The sequence below is a fragment of the Corvus hawaiiensis genome, chromosome 17 (genome assembly GCF_020740725.1).
Source record: "Corvus hawaiiensis isolate bCorHaw1 chromosome 17, bCorHaw1.pri.cur, whole genome shotgun sequence".
Classification (NCBI taxonomy): Eukaryota; Metazoa; Chordata; class Aves; order Passeriformes; family Corvidae; genus Corvus; species Corvus hawaiiensis.
The window spans coordinates 14,528,797-14,554,248 of NC_063229.1; the positions used below are offsets into that span (position 1 = coordinate 14,528,797).

The 25,452-nt window shown below is 48.3% G+C and overlaps 2 protein-coding genes and 1 long non-coding RNA gene across 3 annotated transcripts; 1 reads left to right on the plus strand and 2 right to left on the minus strand.

Moving 5' to 3' along the window:
* Nucleotides 1-3,940: 3,940 nt before the first annotated feature.
* On the minus strand, nucleotides 3,941-6,360 carry PFDN4 (prefoldin subunit 4). Its single transcript, XM_048322185.1, has 4 exons — nucleotides 6,255-6,360; nucleotides 5,213-5,320; nucleotides 4,641-4,784; nucleotides 3,941-4,358 (listed from the first exon to the last, which is right to left on the minus strand). Exons 1-4 carry the CDS (start codon nucleotides 6,300-6,302, stop codon nucleotides 4,227-4,229), a joined length of 432 nt encoding a protein of 143 aa, XP_048178142.1. The 5' UTR covers nucleotides 6,303-6,360; the 3' UTR covers nucleotides 3,941-4,226.
* Nucleotides 6,361-10,215: 3,855 nt separating this feature from the next.
* LOC125334946 lies at nucleotides 10,216-15,866 on the minus strand. Its single transcript, XR_007207286.1, has 2 exons — nucleotides 15,782-15,866; nucleotides 10,216-12,533 (listed from the first exon to the last, which is right to left on the minus strand). It is a non-coding gene; the product is annotated as an uncharacterized LOC125334946 (long non-coding RNA).
* LOC125334945 (1,25-dihydroxyvitamin D(3) 24-hydroxylase, mitochondrial) lies at nucleotides 15,476-24,251 on the plus strand. The gene is made up of 12 exons (XM_048322183.1): nucleotides 15,476-15,661; nucleotides 15,806-15,996; nucleotides 16,330-16,423; nucleotides 17,101-17,197; nucleotides 18,336-18,427; nucleotides 19,171-19,282; nucleotides 20,614-20,759; nucleotides 21,063-21,229; nucleotides 21,408-21,486; nucleotides 21,910-22,104; nucleotides 22,198-22,309; nucleotides 23,062-24,251. Exons 1-11 carry the CDS (start codon nucleotides 15,476-15,478, stop codon nucleotides 22,306-22,308), a joined length of 1,470 nt encoding a protein of 489 aa, XP_048178140.1. The 3' UTR covers nucleotide 22,309; nucleotides 23,062-24,251.
* The last annotated feature ends 1,201 nt before the right edge of the window (nucleotides 24,252-25,452 follow it).

Sequence of the window (25,452 nt, forward strand, 5' to 3'; positions counted from 1 at the left end):
GGTGTCCGTGTGCCCGGCCCTAGCCCGGCTCTCCGCTCCACACCAGCCCAGCCCGCCGCTTTCGGTGTCCCTGTGCCCGGCCCTAGCCCGGCTCTCCGCTCCACACCAGCCCAGCCCGCCGCTTTCGGTGTCCGTGTGCCCGGCCCCAGCCCGGCTCTCCGCTCCACAGCTCCCAGCCCGCCGCTTTCGGTGTCCCTGTGCCCGTCCCCAGCCCGGCTCTCCGCTCCACACCAGCCCAGCCCGCCGCTTTCGGTGTCCCTGTGCCCGTCCCCAGCCCGGCTCTCCGCTCCACACCAGCCCAGCCCGCCGCTTTCGGTGTCCCTGTGCCCGTCCCCAGCCCGGCTTTCCGCTCCACACCAGCCCAGCCCGCCGCTTTTGGGGCCCGCCCCGGTCCCCGCCCCGCTCCCGATGTCCGCGGCCGTTCCAGCAGCCCCTGCCCCCGCTGCGTTCTCTGCCGCGGCTCCATTGAACCCGGCTTCGGCCCCGCGGGCCGCGCTGGGCCCGCCGGCAGCTCGGCCTCCTGTCGCCGTGGCTGCTGCGGACCCGTGCAGAGGCTCCACGCCAGCCTCTGGTACCGGCCCCAAGAGCTGGTGCCCTGGGCGGTGCCGGCAGCAGCCTCCGCCTTTGCTCCCCCGCTCCTGGAGGAATCGGCCTCCGAGAGGATTCCCACCTCCTACCCCCCCTCCCTCCCTCGCCTGCACCGTTCCCCTGGCACCGACCGCTTCTGCCGTTTCTTTTTTTTCCCCTTTTTTCACCCCAAAATCCCCTTTTTCCACCTCAGATTCCCGATTTTTCACCCCAAATTCCCCCTTTTTAACCCCAAATTCTCGACTTTTCGCCCCAAATTCCCGAGTTTTCACCCCAAATGTGAAAAACAGAGGGATCCGCCGGAGGGACCCGCGGTAATGCGGCCCGGCCGCGGAGTGATCCGCCAGGAGGGACTATTTGTGATGCGGTCCTGCCGGCGGAGGGATCACCGGTGATGCGGCCCCAACCGCGGGCGGATCCTTTTTTTCACCCTAAATTCCCGAATTTCACCCCAAATTCCCCCTTTTTCACCATAATTTCCCGATTTTCACCCCAAATTCCCGATTTTTCACCCCAAATCCCTGAATTTCACCCCAAATTCCCCTTTTTAACCCCAATTTCCCGAATTTCGCCCCAAATTCCCGGATTTCACCCCAATTCCCCAATTTTTAACCCCAAATTCCCGATTTTTCACCCCAAATTCCCGATTTTTCACCCCAAATGTGAAAAGCAGAGGGCTCCGCCGGAGGCACCCGCGGTGATGCGGCCCCGCCCGCGGAGGGATCAGCGGTGGCAAACGAGCTTCGCTCCCGGTACAATTTGAAGGGAAGTTTAAGAAAAGGAGACAACAGCGAAAAGGGCGAGGAGAGGCGGCGGGGGCGGCAGATTCGCCACGGCTCGCGGCGCCGCTCTTCCCTCCCCGCCCTTGGCATGAGGAATTCCATCCCGAGCGATTCGTTCCGGGCTTTTTGCCGGCGTTTTGGGGCCGTTCCGGGCGTTTCTCGCGGCCCAGAGGAGAAGGGGGGAAGCGCGTGTGGAAAGGGCGGCGCTCAGAACCGATCCGCCTCAGCTCTGCGGTGGTTTCCGGGTTCGAGCCGCTCTGGCCCGCTCGGAGGACCGCGAGTTCCGTTATCCCTAAGGAGCCCTCGCGGCTCTATGGTCATTCCTGGTCCGTGCCGTTATCTTTCTGTGTAATTTCCGGCTTGGAGCCGCTCTGGCCACCTTGGAGGACCAACAGCCCCCATATTATCAATGACCCCCTCTCAACTCTATGGTTGTTTCCCGTTAAGGGCCAATGGAGCCGCTCTGGCCCGCTTGGAGGACCGCGAGTTCCACTTCTCTAGGCCCAAACTGCCCCTTTTGCGGGTCCAAATTCCACTTTTTTGGGCTCCAAATTCCCCTTTTAGGCTGCAAATTCCACTTTTCCAACCCAAACTTTCCTTTCCTCTCTCCAAACTCCTTTTTTTTTTGCTCAAACCTCACATATTCGGGGGCCAAACTCGCCCTTTTTGGGCCCAAACTCTCTTTTTTGCTCAAAACTCCCCAGTTTTGATCTACCAAAATATGAAGATCGATCTAATATCGATATCCAACTGAGACGGACAAAAACTCTCTAACAGTTTAAAGTTAGAAAGTGCATGTTTTATTTGGCACCGGGCACTGCGTGGGATAGCTCCCTAAGATGCAGGGCCTCGATCCAAGCAAACACGATACCTTTTATTTCCAAATATTATGAATATCCAAAATACAAATGTATATTCATAACATTAACACCTCCCATTCTCTGCTTCATATGGAAATGAGCTTAAATGTCATTAAGCATGCACAGTGTGTGTTCTGAATGGAGTCGGTGGTCTTGAATTGGGCCAGTGGTCCCAAAGAAGATGAAGTAACCCATCCTCCTCATTTTGACCTTTTTGCTTCTCTGAGTTTTAACAATCCTAATTACTTTAGTGACCTCTAAGTTTCCTCTTGCATGACTTTTGGATGGGCTCCCACAAAGGGAGGAAATTGGTAATTGTGAAAAAGGAGGTTCACTCTCCTGTGAGAATTTGAAGGGTTTAATAGAAAGACAATAAGAGACACATAAAATAAAGCAAAGGGATAACGGCCGGGTGCCTTGGCGCTCTGCCAAGAGCACACCTGATGCCCGAGGTGAGTCCTTTTTATACCATTTTTACTGTCTGTTCTCTATTCATATTCAAACTTTTCCCGGAGCTGTTCTGCATGGCCACTCCTTGGTTCCGCCTTTTTAGAGCATGCGTAGTCTTCTGCCTTGTGGTTTTATTTCTTTTGATTCTTGGGGTTGGGCCCGCTAGGTAAGAGTCGATGGTGGGGTGGATCTCTTAATTCCCCACAGTCAGGGCTGATTGCAGCTTTGGGCCTCTTTGCCCCCCGGGCAGAGCGGTGATAGCGGCTCTGGGCTCTCCTGGCCGCCCGCTCTCCGGGCGGAGCAGCCTTTGGGCCCTTTTGTTCCCTGGACAAAGCGTTGGTCAGCAGCTTCTCGGGCCTCATCCTCTGTTCGCTTGGAGGTTCTCTTACTTGCTCACACTTGCTAATATCCTTGTTAAGAGAGAAAACTGCATCCACACAGCAAAAAGCATTTCTAACATTATATAATATCTGCCTTTATACTTGCGAGAAGCCAATATTACAATGTATGTTGATAACACGAGGAACTCTCACAATCACCGGACCGAGGGTCCCTGCCCGCGCTGGGAAACACAAAAAACCAACGGGGAACGGGGCTGACCGGGGGAAGGGAAACCCCTGTGTCCCCTCAGGGCCCCGCTCCCAGGGCTGGATTCCCAGACCTTGGATGCCATCTGCTGGGTGCTCCTCGTTATGGGTCAAACTCCAGCAGTTTTCACCTGGAAAAAAATACCCCTTTCGTAATTTCTTTGGTTATGAAGACAAATTAAGCCAATTAAGACATTTAAAAATTATATTCAACTCCTCCTGGTGATGGAGGCACAGATTAAGGATTGATGCTCACACAGCGACACAACCTATGAACAACTCTGACATCAATTTGCTACATAAATATGGATTTAGAAACTGCTCAGGAAAATTAGAAATTATGACTCACCACTGTGACTTGAAGCATCTTTTGGGATTCCCAAATAAAAAGCAGTAAATGACTGAGTATGGGGGCTCCAGAAGATTTTCTTCACTACCAAAAAGAGCTTTAAAGAGCCCTTCTTTGTCCTCTGGAAAATTCCTGACACGTGAGCTAAGGGTGAAACACATTTAGGAGCTCCAGGAGGGCTCTTAGAAACACCTGAACAGCACCACTGCCTAATCATGTCCCCTATACCACACAGCTTTTCTACAACAGCCACTCCAAAATTCCCTGTTTCCACTGGTTTGACATTTAAACCTTTTCATGCGTGGAAAACAAGACCCAGGAAACTCCAATTCATGCCTGACTTTATTACTTTAACAAACAATGCAAGTATTCCGAACTTGAGGCTTTACCAACAATGTGAAGCCAATGCTTTCCTGAACAAATAAATAACTGCAATAACCAAAATAAGGAGGTTCTTATTAAATATACAGAATTTTACAGGAAAGTAAAAAAAAAACACAAACCAACAAAAAGAAAGGGATGGATTTTCTTTTCTCAAATGTAATTGCAGCAATGTTGTCAAAACATTTAATAACCTAAGGAAAGGTTGGGTGTTGTGTTTAGAAAAGCTCTAACTGTCCTCAGCCTCCAGATTTATGTTATTTCCAAACTTTGCATAGAGCTGAACTTTGAGGTCAGACAACACCCTCTGGATCGATTCCACTCGGGATTCCAAAGCTTCGATTTCCTCTTGTAAACTCCTCTGAAAAAGAAATTAAATAAAAATCAACCAGTTCTGTACAACAAACTGAGCCAGGTTTGTCAGCAACAGGGAACCAACAAAGAGGTGCCCCTTTTCCAACTTATTCCCAGGTCTGGCTGCAGGATTTATTGCTGGGCCAAACAAAGCCTGGAGTGACGCTGGAGTGACTCAAATCCTAAATCCAACATCAATTTTAGACTGTGAAAGCTCCAAAGGCTGAACAGATCATCCCATCCCAGTGCCCAGCACACAGACAGCGCCGTCCAGAGGCTCCAGACAAACCTTTGCCTCCTCCAGCATCTCCTGCGTCTCCTCCAGGGAATGACTGATGAAGACATCTCCAATCTGGTAGGGAATCAGGTGGGAATCATCATCATCCAGCAGCATGATGTCATCACAGGCATCTTCCAAATTCTGAAGCTGTTTCTGTTTGCCAAGACACAAGAAAGAGGCTCCCTTTGTAAAGCATTTCACTGGACACTCTTGTCACAGCTGGATAAGGAACTCAGGGAGTTTGGATTTGGGGAACAAATCCCACCCACCACCAGGATATCCAAGAGACCAGTTTCAGAGCTGGAATTCAGCAATTCAATCCAGTAGAGACTCCTAGTCAGCACTCATTATCTGTCATTAACAGAATAATTAACTGTCCAGGCAAAGGCAATACAGCAGATTTAAATGTCACCAATCTCTGATATGCTTTTACCATTCTCTATTTCCAAAGGATCAGAAGCCTCATATCAGAACCCAAGCATTACTTACACTCATAGTAACTCGCTGCCCCTATTTTCTGTGTGCCAGCTGAAAATTAATTCAGGCCAATAAAAAGTTAATGAGATATGAAGCAAATATACCTTTTTCACTTCTATTTCTTCTTTCAGCTCTGTGATCCTGCTGGTATTCCTTGCAAATTTGTTAATTTTCTGTTGATCTTCAAAGGTGACATTGACATCTTCTGCAGCCTGCGAGGAGGAGAGGTCAAAAGGATGGATGATTACAGTACTTACGTTAACCTGAGTCTCACTGCAAAGCTACTCCTACAAAGTGTCTGGAAATCAGGCTGACAGCCACTACATTCTGCTTATGCACCTGATTGCTTGAAGTGCCTCTTCAAGGATATCAGAAATACCCATATTTAGCTGGGTAACATCCAATTAAAACATTGGCCATCCATAGCATCCTAAAGTCAAAGGTTTCCTTGATACTGGTGGCTGAACTGGGCACCCTGCTCCAAGTTTTCTCTGGAGAGAGACTATTGACAAGGGGGAATGGCTTCCTACTGCCAGAGAGGAGGTTTAGATGGGATATTGGGCAGGAATTCCTCCCTGGGAGGGTGGGGAGGCCCTGGCACAGGGTGCCCAGAGCAGCTGGGGCTGCCCCTGGATCCCTGGCAGTGCCCAAGGCCAGGCTGGACATTGGGGCTTGGAGCAGCCTGGGACAGTGGGAGGTGTCCCTGCCCATGGCAGGGGAGGAATGGGGTGATCTTTAAGACTCTTTCCAACGCAAACCATGATGATGATTCCGTGATTAGCCACCCTCTCGAATAAATTTTTCCTCACATGCAGCTTGACCCAGCCCTCGTTTACAGCGAGCCGCACCAGCAGAGACTCGGCAAGGCCACCAGCCCCGCAGGACAAGCGCGGCGGACAGACCCCGATCCCAGCGCCCTCAACTCCCGAGCAGCGACCGCGGCACTCTGAGCACGGCCAGCCCCGGCCCTGCCCACGGGCACGGACCAGCCGCGTTCCGGGCCTGCGGGAGCCCAGGAGGCGCCTCTGGGGCGGGAGGCGGCGGGACACAGCGGCCCGGGACACAGCGGAGGAGCTGAAACCTCCTCGGAGGGGATCGATCCCTGCGGAAAAGGAACCAAACCGCACCGCTCCCGTCCCCACTCACCGCCTTCTTCATGGTGGCGGCCATGTTGTCACCGTCGGGCTGAACCATCCGCCCTCCGCGCAGAGGAGGAGCAGCGGACAGGGGAAATAGAAAGAAGACAAGGAAAAAGTTCAGGAAGAGGTCACAGATCTGCTCGAATCGGGGATTTTCTCTCTTTTCATCGCTCTTAGCTCGGCGGGATGCCCCGAGAGGCCTCGGAGCACGGAATGAAGATGAAGCCACCCCTGCGGCGCTTGGTACAGCCCGGTGAGAGGTGCGGCCGCTTCTGGGCGGTGGGGCCGCCAGGGGGCGCCATGAGACGGGAATGGGATGGGATGGGATGGGATCCATGGGATGGGATGGGATAATGGGATGAGATGGGATGGGGTGGGATGGGGTGGGATGGGATGGGATGGGGTGGGGTGGGATGGGGTGGGATGGGATGGGATGGGATGGGATGGGATGGGATGGGGTGGGATGGGATCCATGGGATGGGATGGGATGGGATGGGATGAGATGGGATGGGGTGGGATCCATGGGATGGGATGGGATAATGGGATGAGATGGGATGGGATAATGGGATGGGATGGGATAATGGGATGGGATGGGATGGGATAATGGGATGGGATGGGATGGGATAATGGGATGGGATGGGGTGGGATGGGATGGGATGGGATGGGATGGGATGGGATGGGATGGGATGGGGTGGGATGGGATGGGGTGGGATGGGATGGGATGGGATGGGATGGGATGGGATGGGATGGGATGGGGTGGGGTGGGATGGGATGGGATGGGGTGGGATGGGGTGGGGTGGGATGGGATGGGGTGGGATGGGATGGGATGGGATGGGATGGGATGGGATGGGATGGGATGGGATGGGATGGGGTGGGATCCATGGGATGGGATGGGATGGGATGGGATCCATGGGATGGGATGGGATAATGGGATGAGATGGGATGGGATAATGGGATGGGATGGGATAATGGGATGGGATGGGATGGAATAATAGAATGGGATGGGGTACATGGGATACATGGGATACATGGGATGGGATAATGGAATGGGATGGGAATGGGATGGAGTAGGATGGGAACGGGATGGAGTAGGATGGGATACTTAATTCTATAATATTGCCTGAATTAAAATGATGTTGGGCTTTTTTTTCTGTTCCAAACGACTGCTCATTTCAAAACTCCTGTTCCAAACCAGTAGAAAAATGGAACAGTAGAAGATATTTTGGATGACCCTCAGGCTGAGTGTTACATTTTATCTTGGTGCATCATCACCATGCCTTGTTTCCCACTGAAAGAAGAAGTTAATCACCAAATTTCTCCCCAGAGAACCACGTTATTAATAATTTATATGAAATCATAATCCTAGCTCTAAACCTCTCTTTTCCTCAGAAAACAAACTCTCATCTCTCTGGCCATTCTGCTGCTCTTCCCTAAGCCAGCTCTTCCCTCTCCTGGAGGATCCCTCTAGGCAAGGACATAGTCTAAGCCGTGGTTATTTCCCTGGCTGGATTAACTGGATAATACACATTAGCTTGGAGCCAGTGCAATTTCCTTCAAGAGAAAAGAGGTGGATTTCACAAGAATTTGATGACTCGAAGGCTTTGAAAAGAAATCTTTTTCTCCCACATGCTCGGGCAAACTCTGTGGGATGAGCATTGCCAGGAGCAACTCACTGCAGACCTTTCTTATGTAAATAAAAGTGAAAACAGCGCACGAGTGCAAACAGCCAGCGTGGAGTAAGAGAAACCCAGTGAACCCGGTGCCCTCATTTCTCTCCCAGTTGCATAAAGGACTTGCTCCTTCTTGCTCTGGTCCCTGTTGTTGTTGTTGTTGCTGTGGTTGGCTTCACCCTGCTGGGATCCCGTCCATGCCCTGCCCTGCATCTCACATCTCCTCTGTGGTTCTTTGCACATTTTCTCCTTCCCTGCTCCAGCCTTTCGCAATCCAGCTCAGTGGGGAAGAGCATTCCCTTGCTTCTGCTGCCTCAGTGAGTCCTTTGGAGGACCCAAATTCTTCTCCCCTTTCCCTGAAGTTCCACAGACCTTTCTCAGGCTTTGGTGATCTTGAAACACCCACACATCAACAGGGTTGTGAATTCAAGGTGCACTGGAAATGGGGAGAACTTAATGGGGGTGAAGGGGTTGGTTTATCCAGGTTTAGCCTGGATGAAGGAGGTCACCTGGAGCAAAATGCACTATTTTAATTGTGCCATTGTATTAAAGGAGTGCAGCTTCCATATGTAGGCACAGGGATAGCAGGAGCATGACATTCCCAATATTCAGCAATGGGATTTATTGTGGAATGCAGGTCCTTGTCTCTGCCCTTCTTGTACCAGCAATGGAGGGGGGATGGAGGCTGAAGAAAAAAAATCCTTCTCTAAGGGTGTTCATCTTTTCAAAAAAAGATCTTAATGAGACAGCTCCTAATTATTTGTATGTCAAATCCCCCAATCAGAAATGTTTTATTCTTTTGTAATCTGAGGGAAGGAAGGCAGATTTTCTCACATCTCTACCCTCATTCTTTCAAAATATCCCCTCTTAGTCAAAAGCAACCTCACCATTTCCCCATTCCAGCCTCTTCTACGTTCACATATCCAACATTAGTTATTAAATTTCATTAGGTTCTTTCTGCAGGGCATCCCAATAAACTTTATCCCTGGTGAGGGAAAGTTCTCCCTGCCCTGCCCGTGGTGCTTGGCAGAGGTTCTGCAGTGTCCGCCGGCCACGAGGAGCCCAGGGGAGTTCCTGCTGCTCTTTGTGCCTCAGGTGGGAGCTGGAGATTCCCTTCTGCTGGGAAATCCCTGTGGCTGAGCACATTCGAAGAGCTTTACTCCACCTGTGTGAACAGCAGAGCACACACAGTGTTTTACAACCCCATCGTTCTCTCCCAGCAGAGCAGCTGCTGCCTTGTGCTGGTTTAATTCCAAATAAAAAGGAAAATCTGTCTCTGCTACCCTGCCCTTCCTCACGAGGACTTGGCTTCTCAGTATCGACAGGGAATATTCCAGAGTCCAAAATATTATCTCTATATTTCTCTCCCTGCACAGTTCACCTTGTTCAAGAAATATTTCTAGTGGTGGAACATCTCTGTTTTCCAGGAACTTTTTGTGGAAATCTCTCTATGGGACCTGAAGCTGCAGCATCATTCTTGCCTTTTTTTAACTTTTGTGCTTCATCTTCAATGAAAACTGCTCCCAAACTGCCTGAAATTAGGTCTGCAGTCACACCCATGCAGGTAGAAATAACTTCCTTTCTAAGAGCAGCACCAGTTTCAAAAATCAGTTTGTATTCCTTGAAAAAGGCACCTAAGGAGGAGCAGTGTTCCCTGCACAACCATCACCCTGCTGGATTCTTTCATGTGAAAGCACCACAGATTTATCTGCCGCTGAATCTGAAGGCTCTCAGGGGTCTGTCATTAATGTGTCCCGTCTGTGGTGTTACTCAGCGTTTTTTCATCTGTACAAATATCTTTTTCCTCTTTTATCTGTCCTTTTTTTTTCCTTTGGATGGGGGAAGTGTTGGCAGAAGCACAACAGAGCCTGGAAGAAGCTTTTCCTCAGAGACACACCAGAAATGCTCCTTTGCTGCTTCACCAACCAGAGCCATAAACACATAAAGCATTTTCCCAAGGGCAGCGTCGCACTCAGCACTCGGAGACCTGAAACCAAACCCTTCCCAGGAGAGGGCTGAGCTGAAATCCAGGGCAGGATTTCAGGCATTTTATCTGATGAACCAGCTTTAATCCCTGCAAAAGCAGGAACCAGGATGTGGCCCAGAGGGGACTGAGTTCAGCCAAGCACAGCCCAAGTGCCTCTTGCCTGACTAATGGCAAAGGCAGGCAGAGCTTGGCTATTTCTTATGGCTCTGAGGGAGGCAATGGAAGCCAAATGCACTCAGCTCACAGCAATCCACGGTTAAAGTCCAAACTCATCTCTTTGGGGTTTGACAGAAGTGCTTCTGGATTCATGGTATCTTCTACATATTTATTAGAGCTTTCAGCAGAAAATACTCCAGAGCCGCAGACAGGGTTGTTCCACCCTCCCTCTGCCCTGGGATGAAAGAGCAGTTCTCTTTAATAGTAAAAACATCTAAAATCTCCTATTTATTCGCTGTTTCTCAGAAATATAGAGACCAGGTATTAATGCAAACAGTAGTCGTGGGCAAGGTGGCGATAAAATGAATAACCAGCACCCCTCCTCTCTGAACACGTGCAGGGACAGAGCTGGGTGGGCGTCATTCAGGAGAAATTCACCAAGAATGGCACAATCAGCAGCTGGGGCTCAGGGTTCTGTCACCAACTTCACCTCCTAAACCATGTTCCTCACTTCTTGGCAGCACTTCCAGGCGCTGACCTCAGCAGAGCACCAGCTTGGAATTTCAGGGGAATTTAGACACCAGACATTAATATCTGTGAAACTCTAGAAAGATAACGCAGTATAATGCAAAAATAACACGAAATACTACATTCACACAATGGAGACTTTGTAACATGCCAGCACAAGAACAAGAAATGTTTCTTTTTGTGAGATAAATGCAAGCAAATGCCCAAGCCCAACATTATTGCTGCCTTTTCTTTGACAAACTGGATAGCAGCATCCAGCTGAAACAGAACCCTCAAACCCTGAGCAAGTGACAAGAATTTGCTTTCCAAGCCTTGGTCTGAGGTCAGTTTTACCTCAGCACAAACACATCCAGCAGATCGAAAGTGAAGCGATCTGAGCAAACACTGCGGCTTCATCCACAAATCCGGTAAATGGCAGCAGCTCGGGTGTGATTCAGGGGCTTGCAGAACCAGCTGGAGCAAATTCCTCCAAGGAGTCAGGCAACAGCTATTTGTACAGGCAATTAGACACTCATAAAACAATTAAAACCTTCAGATTCTCAACTTCATTTTAGATATAGAATTTTATTTTAAATTTCAAGTGTTGATGCTCAACATCCCCTGTGTTTCTTCCCTTGCTGTTGGCAAACAGGTTTTGGTCACTTATGTTGTACAGTCAGTAATTCCACTACAACTGAAAATATTCAGAATTTTTCAGTGTCAGCACACAAGTGCTGCTTTGGGTGTTAATACATGTTAATACATATGTTAATACATCTAATTGCACATAAAGGATAATGTAAATTACTGCTCTTCAGCACAGTTTTTCTGTAAGCAGAGTTAAACCAGGAATTTTTTGCATGGGCAAAAATCACCAAGATTTTATATACTCACAGAATCACAGGATGGTTTTGGTTGAAAGGGACTCAAAAAATCCTCTTATTTCACCCCCCACCATGGGCAGGGACAACTTCCACTGCCCCAGGGTGCTCCAAGCCCCGTCCAACCTGGCCTGGGACACTTCCAGGGATTCCTAAATGCTGCTTTTTAAATTAAATAAATGTTCCTTGCACAGCTCTGAGAGGAAGGTGGCAAAACCTTCCAGACTCCTATTCAAAGAGAAATATTCAGCCTGGGACAGTAACTATTGCACAAATCCTTCACTCCCACACCTCCCTTCCCTGCTCAGGCAGAGCAATACTGCTAAAAGAGACCAGAAACTGAAACATCCCAGAGAGTAATTCTAATCTTCAGGGAAAAATGCAAAACCTGCCAAGTCCTGAGTATTTCCAAGCTGGCTGTCAGAGCATCTTGTCCTGGGCCTCGATTCCTTGGTCTGTTCTCATCACTTTCTCCCTGATTGTCCCCCTGCAAGCTCCTCTCTAGAGGATGCAGAGTGTGTGAAGCATTGCTTGCTCTTCCAAAGCAGGTAATAAATGTTTACTCACAGAAAAGATGGTCCAAGTTTATTTTTTTTTAAGCAATCTTTGCTTGATTTAAGTCAAGAAACCTCTTCATTTTCTTGAGCTATGTGCTTCTTTGGAGGCTCCTTCAGTAGTGGAGTGTTGCAATGTTTATGGCTGAGGTGGACATCTCCACACAGGTCACAGCCAGCTGGAAGATTCCTTGGCTGGTGGAATTTGAGCTTTTCATCCATCCCTCTGTTTTTCTGGATCCCTCTCTCAGGATTACCTTGGGCTCAGTTTGCTCAGCAGAGCTTTATCTTCACACTGCTACCGTCATCTTGGAGGGGAGTAACCATCCAGAATGTGAGATAAGAAGAGGAGTTTAGAGGTAAAAACCAGTATTTGAGTAAAACTAGAATAAAGGTTTCTTTTGCTTTCATTTCCCAGTGAATGTGAATAACTTGGAGATCTCAGTTTTCAAAGCCATTTCAGTTTCTCTTCTGCAGAGTGGGAATTACTGTACTTTCCCATCAATATTTACAGAGCTCTAAGATCTTCATCTGGAAAGAGAATTAAAAGAATTGACACAGAATTAAAAGTGTATAAACAAACCCAAGCAAAGCCTTCAATAACAACCAGAGTTTGCAAGTTGCAATCAATTTGCCTTCCCCACATTGTGAAATACCCTCCTGTGACAGACACTCTCCCTGTGTCATCTTCTCGTTCTCCTGTGGCCCTTCAGTGTTTTGTATTAATTTAGAAAACCCAGAGACTTCACAAGAATTTTAAGGAAAACTTTTCCCAACCAGGAGACAGAGCAGAGGTCAGGAGACAGGAGCTGTGTGAGGTGTCACAGAGCAAACCTCCTGGAGTCACAGCATTAAGAAGGAAAATCCACCACCAATTTAAAGCTGTTTCCCACTGAGGAGTTATTTTGGTGATATTTGGTGTATTTGAAGTGAAATACATGAAAATCACTCCGGTTACTTTGCATGAACGCCAAGGTTTTGATCCGGAAGTTCAGATGTTGGTTTTAATGAGCTTCCCACGCACACCTCAGTCTCCTAAATCCAGGGGAGGAGCTCTGAGTTTGATGAGATTCCCAAGCTTTGTTCCAAGAATATGTTACAATTGTTCCCAAAAGGTAGAAGTCGCCATTACCTCAGCTCAGAAGGCAGCTCTAAAACTTGGACTTCAGGTACTGAGGGAATATTTAGTGGTGAAAAAGGTGTGAGCCAGCTGTGTGTACCTGCACAGCAGGTCTCCCACGGAAGCATCCCACTGGCAGATGGTTTCTTAAGGAATATTCTCTCCTGACATCCAAGAGAGCAGAAATCAAACCAAAAGCATAAGAGAAGCATAGAAAGATCAGCTCTTTAGTTTTGATCTGAAGCTATTTCCTGGTCTTTGACCTAAAATCTTCTTTGCCATAGTGGAGGAGTGAAAAGGGTTTTTCATTTTTCACTCATAGCTGTCATTTGCTGTTACATTGGAAAATATTGGGAAGTCTTGCAGACGGGCATCTGTGGGACAGTGGTGACACCTTCGCTGTTCCAGGTGCCTCAGTGGAGGGATACACCCAAAATTCAGCTCAAGAACACTGAACTGCTCTTGCTTTACTCTGGAGATAACCCTTGATACATTCTAAAGGTCACAAATTAAAATTATAGCCTTGGGTTTAAGATCTCTTAGAAAGGAAGGAAGAAGGGAAGGCTGCAAATGCCCTTGGAGCTGCACTTGAGCAGGAATTGAGGCAATCATTAGCTGTCCCAGCTCCAGGCCCAGCCGAGCTCCCAACACCCCGGTTTCCCTGCCAGGGACTTACAGCACAGCCACAGGAGTTAAATACAACCTTTTCCATTCTGTAATTTAAAAACAGCTTCAGAGAGAGAAGATTTCATATTAACAGGGTGGTTTCCTTCCCATAGCTGTGAAGAACATGGAAAAATTGACCTGTGCCCAGTTTAGTCTTGACTTGCCTGTTCCAGACTCTTCCAAAGACATCGTTTCACAGGCACGAAGCTGTGACCTTTCAAATGAGTTCATTTTCACTCCTTAAATAGGCAGAGGGCACAAATTGCCTCTTCCTGTCTGGTTTCTCAGAACTTATCGTTGAATGGAGCCTGAACTGCCTCCAAGGACAGCAAGATGTGTTTCAGTAGCGCTGCTTCAAAGCAAACAAATCACAGGAATGTCAGCTTGTGGTGTTCCCCCCAAAAAACGCAAACCTTTGAACCAGCTAAAACTTTAAAGCCTGCCTGGGAAGTGCTCTGACCTCGTGGCCCACAGAGTATGATCCCATTGCAGAAAATCGCTGGGATGGAGGGGCAGGATTGGGAAGGATGTACAAAACTCACAGAAAAATTCTGCACTGTACATTTTCTTTTCTTTTGTACATTTTCTCTCTGCTGATCACTGCTGCCTTGGTCTTTGTATTGTTACTAATTTGACTTTGAGACGTGTGCCTTTATGTGTCAAATCCATCTTCTGATCATGCTCTGTCCTACACACCCATTGTCTGCACACTCTGCCTCTGTCAAACCCTCACATAAAGGGGATTAGATTTCCCAAGGGCAGCTTGGAAAGAAGAGAAAAGGTGGTGTGGGGTGCAGGAAAATCAAAAAAATCCCCGTGGTAGCCAAGCTGTCTTTCCTGAAAATCCTCTGGATTACAGGTAGCTCTGTCTTGCAGCAGGATCCAGCCCTCTCCCTCTCCCTCTCCCTCTCCTCTCCTCGTGGTTCCTTTACCTGTTCTTGCTCCTCTCCTGCCTTCTCTTAGCCTCAAACTCTGAGTATTTCTGCGGAGTTTCTGATTAAAACACTGGCATTAACTCATTTTTGTCAGGATTTAATGGCTAACAACACTCATAGTGAAGGGAATTTTGCCTTCTCCGATGATGCCCACTTGCCCTTTCCTGGTTACTCAGCCAGACAGGGTAAGGGCAGTTCCCACCCCGCAGCTTGTTGTTCCTCAGCTCCCTGCACTTTTTTATTCCGTCCTTTTAAAGTGCAAATGCTGCGGGAAAACTGAACTATTCTGCCACCTGTGCTCTGCAGAGTGAACACCACAGCCCCTGCACGCTCATGCGGGTGCTCGAACTCAAAAACACGAGTTAAAAAAAAAAAAAAGAAAAAAAGAAAAATAAACCGAGAGAGAGCTACGAGATCGCTCGCACGAGCGCCAGGCGGGCAGCGGTGTCGCTGCGTGCGGCGTGGCCGGAGATGCGTCCCTTCCTCCGGGGGACCGGAGCCGCGCATCCCGGGCTCCCAGCGGGTCCCATCCGCGCATCCCAGGTTCCCAGCGGGCGGAGGCGCTGGCGCGGTGCCTCTCGTGCCTCGCCTGAACCTTTTCATGACCCGCCTGCCCCGCGGGCTCCGCGGGCAGGGCCGGGGCAGCCGCCCCACCTCACCCCACTCAGGGCTGCCATTGGCGCGGATGAAAGTCCAGCACCTCGGGCTGCTATAAATGCACCTATGCGCGGCCGGGGGCCGGCACCGTGGCCATGGGCGGCTGCAGCATCCTCCTCCGCCGGCTCCGCGCCCGCACCTGCGGCCGCGCCGCCGCCGCGTCCTCGCTGAGCGCCCTGCGGCCGGCGGAGACGCTGCCCGGGCCGCCCAGCTGGCCGCTGATGGGCAGCCTGCCCGACGTGCTCTGGAAGGGGGGGCTCAAGAGGCAGCACGAGACGCTGGTGAGGCGGCGGAGCGATGGGGATGCGATGGGATGCGATGGGATGCGATGGGATGCGATGGGATGGGATGAGGATGGGATGAGGATAAGGATGCTGCGGCGGGGAGCGCCCCGCACTCACCGCGGGGTTTTTTCCGCTCCCCAGGCTCAGTACCACCGGAGGTTCGGGAAGATCTTTCGCATGAAGCTGGGCGCGTTCGACTCGGTGCACATCGCGGCGCCGTGCCTGCTGGAGGCTCTGTACCGCCGCGAGGGCGCCTGCCCGCAGCGCCTCGAGATCAAGCCCTGGAAAGCCTATCGCGACTACCGCGACGAGGGCTACGGGCTGCTCATCTTGTAAGTGGCAGGCGCAGCATCCCGGCCCCGGGGAGGTACCGGGAGGTACCGGGAGGACCTGGGGTGCGGGTGCGGGGGTTCCGGTGCCTGGGGGATGCTGCGGACGGCGGCCGCTCCCAGCCCGGCTCCGGGGGGCACCGGGGGGCTCGGGCTGCGTTCCCGAGGGTGGCCGTGCCCCCGGGGCTCGTCCCCCGTCCCCGAGGATCCCCCGCTTGTGCCGTCGGTGCGATGGAGCATCAGCGGTGCACACGCAGCGGGTTTGGGGTTTTCTCCTGCTCTCGTTTTTCTTTGAGCTTTTCGCTTCCCAACCCCGCTGTGGTTGTTTCAACCCAGGGAAGGAAAGGACTGGCAGAGGGTAAGAAGTGCCTTCCAGAAGAAATTAATGAAGCCCGGGGAAGTTGTGAAACTGGATGCGGCGATCAATGAGGTACCGAGCTCTGAGAAATCCTTTCTCTCCCCCCGCTCCCCCGGCAGCATGGGGAATTAAAGCAGATCCGGTTTATCTGGATCGATGTTGATTTGCTCCACAGTGATAAAACCACGAGTTCAGACTCTGATCATTCAGGGAATAACAAGCACAAACTGATTGCCAGGTCTGAGACCACACAGAAACCTGTAGCTGAGACTGTCTCCACAGAAAAATAGGATTATTCCATAAGGGTACAGGCTCCTGCAAACAGCTTTTCCCTGCTTTTCTTGCAGTCGGTAGTTTTTGCCTTCACCCCTTCAGTCTTCTGCTCCTCCCCTCAGGGAACACGTCTGTCCTTAACCTCTGTGCTCCTCAGGGAGTTTGAGGAGCATCTGTGATAAACAGATTAACCCTGTTGTGAAACCCCCGTGCTGCCCCAGAGTGAAGGATTCCACCCCTGCGGAGGGAAGCTCAGTTCATCGAAGCACCGGTAGCACGAGAGTTGTGTCAGATCCAAACATTTGTTCACAGAGGGGGAAGTTGAATCTTGTTGAAAGAACAGGGAACAAAGGGATTCCTCTCCTGCAAGATTGTTATCTGCTGAAAAGGCAGCTGAAATGTTGAATTACACCGGATTTTTATTAGTTGATGTAATTTTATCCCCTTCTTTTCTCTCTCTTCTCTCCACCCTTTAGGTCCTGGAGGACTTTATGTACAGAATAGATGAAATTTGTGACCACAATGGACAGATGGAAGACATCTACTCAGAATTCAACAAATGGTCATTTGAAAGTGAGTAGTTTTTTGCCTGGAGTGCACCTGCCAGGGCATTTCAGCTAAAATATGATCAGGGATGAATGTGTTGGCTGATTATTTCCAAACTCTCAGCTATAATACCATAGAAAGAGAGTTGCAGAGCAGCCAGGGGACTGTCAGTGCAAAATTCATCAGCATAGATAGAAACTCTTCTGTTGAGCTACCTGCATGGCTTGTAAAAAATTCAAACATTCCAGTGACTTATAAATCCAAAAACCGGGGAGATTTTGGTTCATTTATCTGGAGTGGGATCAGAAAACACACGGCCTTTCTTTGTCCATATGATATTTGTTAATTATCAGCAGTGCAGGATCAACGAACTATTCCAATAACAGAGTGTTCACAGTAGGCAGGGATTGGAAAATCCCATTTCCAATGTTCACATTGGGATTGAGAAGCACTGGAATGAGTTACCAAGGCAGAGCCTCATCCTTAGAAACCCTTCAGAGCACACTGAGGAAAGTGCCAGGAATGACACAGGGCAGAAACTGGCTCAGTGATTCCCAAAAAAAGGGATGGTTGGGTGTAGTGACTGAACCAGCTCTGCCAGACCTGGCTGCTCTTGGCTGGCTCATCTCAGCAGCCTCTGGACTGAGCTCCTCAAAGTGGGGTTTTTTTCCACTGTCAGTGGTGATGGTGCATTTGGAAAGGGAGAAATAGGAAGTGACAGCTTGAAAAAAAATGAGGAAAAAAAGGCAAGTGGAAAGAGGAGGAAAGTGGTGAGTGTGGGATGCTGCCAGTGTTTGCAAGTGGTTTGTGGCTGTGGAAAGGAGTAGGGAATGCTGGAGTAGACGGCCTCTTCAAGCCCTGTTCTCCTGCCACTCGGTTCTCTTCAGTAAAGTCACCAAATATATGCCAAATATCCAGATCTGCTGCTCGTGGGGATCAGTGGCAATCCTAACTTGTGCAGAAATACTGCTGTAAGGGCCCTTAGCTGGAAACCCTCGATGGGGCCCAGGCCAACGAGCAGGAGGTGTTTTACAAGTGCTGCTCTAACAGGTCTGTGTCAAGGGACGTTTTCAAAGGCTCATCCAAGCCATTCCTTGGTAATAAACGATGCATCCCACGCCGCCTTTTGTTTATATAATTTAATTACAATATTGCCCAACAACAGGTATCTGTCTGGTGCTGTACAGAAAGAGGTTTGGCCTCCTGCAGCAGGACGTAGAAGAGGAAAGTCTGAACTTCATCAAGGCTGTAAAAACGGTATGGAAGAGCCTCTCCTGGGGCCGTGGTGATTTTCTAGCCCTGCTGCGCTGGTTTAAAGGAGGCAGCTGGAAAAAGCAGCTCAGGCTTCTGTGCTACGTGTCCCAAATGACTCCTGTAGTGCCCAGCTGATCCTGGGCTTCTGCTTCCTTTATGAAATGCCTCAGTCTGACAGGAAAAATGCTGTGTGGCCATCAGGGCACTCCTGGAAGGAGAGCTCTCAGCTTGGATGGGTGACTCTGCTCCCCACTGAGGCACCTGTGGTGCAACCCTGCTGTTTGCAGGGCGGGACTGCTGCCTTTGTGGGGATTATGCAAACACTCAGGATTTGGGGTTAGTCAGTCCTGCAGGCAGAACTGCCGTGCCTTTGGGGCTCTGGGGTAGGAACCTGCCTAATTTTAGTCATCAAACAGAGCCAGCCAGCCCTGCCTCAGTTTTTACCTCCATCTGTTGTCAAGGGAGAGAGAGGCACTGCCAAGAAGTAGCTTGTCCCACTTTCAACAGGTGCCTAAAATAAAGAGGATGAGTTCCCTGCTGAGGAAGCTCCTGGCTGTCCCTAATTTTTAGCTGGATATCCCCTAAGTGGACTGAGACCCATCCTCTCTGTCCAGGATGGAAAAACCACCAGAATTTTGCCTTCTTGAAAATTGCCCCCAACTTTCCAGCCTCGTTTTGTTCAGGGATTTCAAGTAGGTGGATTAAAGAGATTAAAGAGAGATTTCCCACCCTCTTTCCCACCACAGATGATGGGCACTTTTGGAATGATGATGGTGACCCCCGTGGAGCTGCACAAGAGGCTGAACACCAAAGTCTGGCAAGCTCACACTAAAGCCTGGGATGACATATTTAAAACAGGTCATTATTTAAACCCAATTTATCTCCTTTCCCTTTATCTCTGTTTTCTCCTTGCTGGAACTGATTTTTTCACACTTGCTGCTGTTAATCCCCGCCTTCAGCACGGTTTAAAACACATTTGTTGCACCTAAACACAGATCTATTCCCACGACTAACACCCAGGTTGTGGGGCAATATCCAATTCCCAGGGAAATCCCAGGATTCTGGCAACCAGCAGTGTGATGGCACCACTTTAATCTGTCATAAAAATAAATTTAAAATGTGTCATCTCTTTAAAGGCAAGGGTATAAATGAAAAGGGACTTCCCTCAAAGACTTGTTTTCTTGAGAAACAAGAATTGTGCATGCAACAAAACCATGTTTGCTAAAAAAAAGAAATTAGAGGTTTTCTGAACAACCTGGAACATGGTTGTAAATCTTAAAACCAGCAGTAATTTAAATTATAAGGTGCAGTTTGGCTTTTGCCATCATTTTTTGACTATTTAAAATGAGTTGGTCTTCAAAGCTCAAAAATTTCTCTAACTCCAGATATGAAGTTAAGTTTGTATTTTTAATATTTTTAAATTTCATTGATTTAAACAGTGAGAGGCATAACTAAAGGTTGAGAAAGCTTCTGGAAGGTTGTAACACTGAGATATTTCCCTTGGTGTTTGAGTCCTGGATACTTCAAGGCTTTTGGTCCTGCCAGCCACACATGCACTCATTTTATTGCTTCTTAGCTTATGTGCTTTAGGAAAGATGCTTCAAACCAGTTTTGCTCAGAAAAACCAGTTTGACACCTCCACTTAAAATGAATAATTCCTTACAGGAACTGGTTTTAAAAGTGGGGATACTCATGAGCAAAATCTATTTATTTTTATTTAAAAAATCCCCAGCATGTTGAAATTTGGCATCTTTGTGCCTTCCCCCGGTAAACCCAAGGTTTACATTTCCCCTCAGGGGGTCTGGGTGCTAAGTCCCTTTGATTTTTTAACACCTTGATCCCCTTTGAAAACCCTAGGTAATAAGTTTTACACACTCATGTTCCTGGTTGCTGAATATTTCCCTCAACATATCACCAATTTCCTCCCCTAATTTAAGAGAGCAGAATTCCCAAGAGCTTGCAGGAGCTCCTCTGTTCAAAAGGGATTTTGGGGACTGAATATTTTGTTTTAAAAGTGAAAATACCATCCTTTATTCGGTATAAATACACTCACTATTTACCCACGGCTTGAAAATAGAGCACAGCTCGGCACTTCTTTAAAACCCTGCATGTGGGACGTGGGGTTGCTGGTATTTTTATGGGATTTTGAGCGATTTTCCATTAATCCTGTGCTGCTCCTCCCTCCTCAGCCAAGCACTCCATCGACTGCCGGCTGCAGAAGCACTCTGCCAGCCCCCAGGAGGATTTGCTGTGTGACATCTACTCGGGGGGACAGCTCTCCAAGAAGGAGCTCTACGCTGCCATCGCAGAGCTGCAGATCGCCGGGGTGGAGACGGTAAAGCGGATTTCCCAAGGGTTTAAAATCTTCCCAGCTCCCCCCTTCCTTCCACAACCTGACCACCAGCATGCCTGGAAGTGAATTAATCCTGCAGCTGCCTCAGTGGCCCAAGTGCAGAGGAATTTTTACCTGAAATCACTGGATTTTTAATTCTGGAGGACAACGGGGACTGCTCATAATCCCTTAGGCTGTCAAAATTCCATAAAGCTGTGACCAGCCACAAATGTTGCTTTGAAGTTTTGACACCTTCTTCTGTCCCCACAAAAGGAGGATTTAACCTTTCTTTTCACCTTCTTCCAGACAGCCAACAGTTTGCTGTGGGCTCTGTACAACATTTCCCGCAATCCACACGTCCAGCAGAAACTTTTCCAGGAAATCCAGAGAGTTCTGGCTGCTCAGAAGAGCCCAAGTGCTGAGAGCCTGAGGAATATGCCTTACTTAAAAGCCTGTCTGAAAGAATCCATGAGGTAAAATTCCCAAAAAACTGGCAAAACCATCACCAAGCTTTTCACCAGCGTGTGTGCTATAGGGAGAAAGAATTTTCTAGTACACAGGATTTTGTTCACTTTGCTGTTTGAGGTAAAATATGAGAGATAAAGGAAGGCAAATTGCTGGGAATTTAACCCATTGTTCTCTTTCCTGCAGATTGACTCCATCAGTGCCTTTCACCTCTCGCACCATTGACACAGAAATGGTTCTGGGAAATTATGTGCTGCCCAAAGGGGTAAGGCAATTAATTCAGCTTTTTAGGATGTTTTTCCATTTATTAACTCCCCTTTAAACCACAGAAGCTGCTCATATTTCAGTCTCAAATTGGCTTTGCAAAAGTACCAGGCCCAGGATAAGGAATGAGGAATTCACCCCCAGGATTCCCATAAACACAAACCCACTCCTACCTGTGCTGCTGTTGGATTTAGGCAGAAATAATTTGCCTGACAACATTTTGATGCGCTGTTTCAAAATATTTCAAATTTTCCTGTGATTCTCTGAGGAAACAATGACCTTTTCGATGTTCCAATTAAGTTTTTGGGAATTACATGACCTCTTCTGAGGAAGCTGCTGCACTATATTTTTCCATGCCGGATCTGACTCCCTCGGGAGCTCAGGGCTGATTTCTAACGCTCTTCTCTCTCTTGCTTTGCTGCAGACGGTGCTGATGATAAACAGCCATGCCCTGGGCTGCAGCGAGGACTATTTCAGGGGCTGGGCTGAGTTCAGGCCCGAGCGCTGGCTCCAGAGGGGCTCCATCCACCCCTTCTCCCACGTCCCCTTCGGCATCGGGAAGAGGATGTGCATCGGGCGCCGCGTGGCAGAGCTGCAGCTGCACCTGGCCCTCTGCTGGGTAAACACCCAAAAAGGGGGTTCTGGGGGGGTTTTGCTCCTCCAGCTGATCAGATCCAGAGCCCAGCACGCTAATGGGGATCTTTTATTGCAGCTGATCCGTAAATACCAGATTGTGGCCACGGACCACGAGCCGGTGGAGACGCTGCACTCGGGAATCCTCATCCCCAGCCGGGCGCTGCCCATCGCCTTCCGCCACCGATGAGGTTTGTGCACAGGGCTCTCCTGAACACAGGAGGCTTTTTTTGGGACCTGGTTTGGGATTTTTATGGAAGAAAACAACTTGTGTTTGTCTCCATTCTCACAGCGCCAGAGCCATCCCGATTCGTTATTTTAACAGGAAATTTCCCGCATTTCACACAGCGCGTGGCTCTGGAGTTAATTTTATGTCCATGCTTTCTGTGCATGGTGCAGGTCAGAAAGGGGGAAATCCAAGTACAGCCACTGAAAATAACAGCCAGTGTCTTGTTAGAACTTCTCCACTGCATTACCAGAAGGTATTTCCCAGAAAAGAGCATTTGAATTTGAGCATCAATTTGCAGATTAAAAAGAAGATGCCTTAGTGAAGGAACTGCTCACTACAGAGTTCAGATAGCAAAAGTTGATTTGAAGCAGAAGGATAAAGAAAATCTATTTGTAAATAGTCAGGCAGTGTTGCAATTTACACATTTTTGAGTGTAGGATTTTCTCTCTCACAAGGCGATATAAATGAGCTAACAAATAACTTATTTGTACAACAACCTAAATTGAAAAAACAAGTCTCTGATCTAGAATTAAATCCTCCTATTAGAAATCAAGGGCATTTCAATATTGGGGCAGTTATTTTTTTTGCCACCCAGCACCACAGGAAAAAAAATCCCAATTATAATCTGAATATTCACTCCTTTAACTGAAGTTTGTTCCGTGCTGTTTGCTTTGAAATAATCACTATAAAGATTCCTTGTTTTGTTCAATACAGGTTGCAAAAAGTAAAGGAGAGCCCTGCTGCTGCTTCCTCTTAAAAGAGAGAACCATGAACTGGAGAAGTCAAAGCTGTGGAGGCTCCAGTAACCAGGGAAGGATTGCACAACTGCTGAGCCAGGAATAGCACCAGGAAAAGCTCCCAGAGTGTTTTATTGGGAAAATGTGCTTAAAAGGAAAGAAAAATGTCAAATGCTTTCATAGACCTGTGGAAATCCAGGGATTTAGTGCAGCTGAGGGATTTACAGGATGAGGAGCCCTGGAGGGTTATGGATGGGAGGTTGTTTAACAGCCCAGTTCGGGGAGAGCTGCCTCCAGTTTGGGACCAGTCACAGCTGAACTGGCCTTGGCAGCTTGGAGTGGGAGAGCTTGGGAAATCAGCTTGAGGGAAAGGAAACTGCCTCAGTTCTTATCAAATTACCAGTGCCATGAGAAGGGAGTTTGGAGTCTGGAAAAAGGCTAAAACTAGGCTGGGAAATTGGGATAATTAAAGAAATGGATTTCCTTGGCATTCTTCACTGCCTGGGAGGAGGGAAATAAGGACAAATGCGCATGGCAGGATTTATTGCTTTGGTTTGAACAGTTGCAGTCCTGTGCCTGGCACACCCTCTGCTCTTCCCCATGGATTTCCATCCCTCCAGCTCCTGCACAAGCCAGTTTATCCCACTTCTATTGTAAAAACTCAGTGGCCTTCCACTGCATGAAAAGGCCTGATCCGGAAATGGAACCACTGGAATCCTATGGGTTCTGCCACTGGAAATGATGATTATCCTAACAGGATAGTTACATTACATTAGTAACATAAAATTATGCTTCAAAGCACAATTTCACAGGAGATAAGGACCTTAAACACGTCAAAGGGGTCTGTTTCTAGTGGTAAAGGTTAAAATTGTCACTTCCCAATGCAATGCTGGGTTTTGGCTGTTTGCTCACTAGTTTTACACTTTTGCAGTTTCAAGTGCAGATTTAGATCTCTATAACCCTGAATTTATTTTTTTACATGCTGAACTGATGCAAGTTCTTACTATTTGTTGGTCTGTCTCTTGTTTTTCATTTGTTTGTTCTCCTCTGTTATGCTCACACAAGTAAATGTACCCCCATTACAATGTATAAAGCAATTTGTGCATTATCTGAGTATTTCTAGGCAGTTTTGTAAGAAAATAAAGAGTTTTATTTTTATCTCTAGAATTAGTCTTCTATGATTTATTACAGATTCTTTGCAGCTTTACAAAAGAGGCTTCTGCATCCTCAGCGTGGTCTGGACACGTTTCTGCCTGGCATGGAGGTCCCAGCGATGGGATTGTTCCATTCCTCTACCATGACAACAAGATAAAATCCATACAAAGTTCTGAGGAAGGATGGAAATAGCTTGAATTTTTGCAGAATCAGAAGAAATGGTGCATATTTTCAAAATGCCATCCCTCAGTCCTGTCCCTGGCAGGGTGAGGGTGACACTGAGAGCAAACTCAGCAGAGAAGTGGGATGGGAGATCAATCCCCAGAGAGCTCGGGCTGAGGTGCAGGTCTGTGTGTGGGACCTACCCAAATCCTGGGACAAAAATCCACCCAAAGCCTCCTTTTACAGCATTATAAATTAATATTACTGCATTGGAGCCAATGGAGCTGTGCCAATATGGAACAAGTGCTGAGAGAAACAGTTTGTTCAGTTCCAGGCATCTCCGACTGCTCACAAATGTTCTGATGATTTAACTTGTGGAGGCAGCCAAAGAGAAGTGGTGTTATCTCATTGAACTGCCCTTGACAGCCTCAGTATCAGCTGTTTCGAAACCCTTTATTGCTCCTGGGCAGTAAATCACAGGTTGATATTTACTGGACTGCTCAGGATTTTTGTTACTTAAATTTAGTGGCCTCAAAGATCCACACGGGTGTTGCTGTGAGGAAGGTTTTGACTGATTCTGTACCAGCTCAGGTACAAATCTGTGCTCTCTGCTGGATGACCAGCAGTCCAATAACTGCTGAGCTGGAAAATTGAGCTCCAGAATCTTCAGAGTTTTTCAGGTTCCTGAAGTTTGCAAAGAACTTCATTAATCTGCTACCTCCAAGTAAATGTCCAAAGCAATTTACCTAGGAAATGGGTAATTATCAAACTACACAGATAATGAATGACCAACCCAGACTTCCCCATTCAGAAACCAACAGAGCTTTCCTTTCCCTCGGATTTCCGGAGCAGAAACCCAGCAGGATGCCCTGAGATTAATAAATATCTGGGAAACCTTTTGCCCAGCGGGATAAATCCAGTGCAGTCCTTTGCTGCTTTGAAATGAGGCCCTCATTCAGAATTCCTATTTCAACACCACTTCCCTGGGATCATTTCCTGCAGTCACTCCTCAGAGGAAGGCAGCTGGATTGTAACTTTAATGGAATTAACT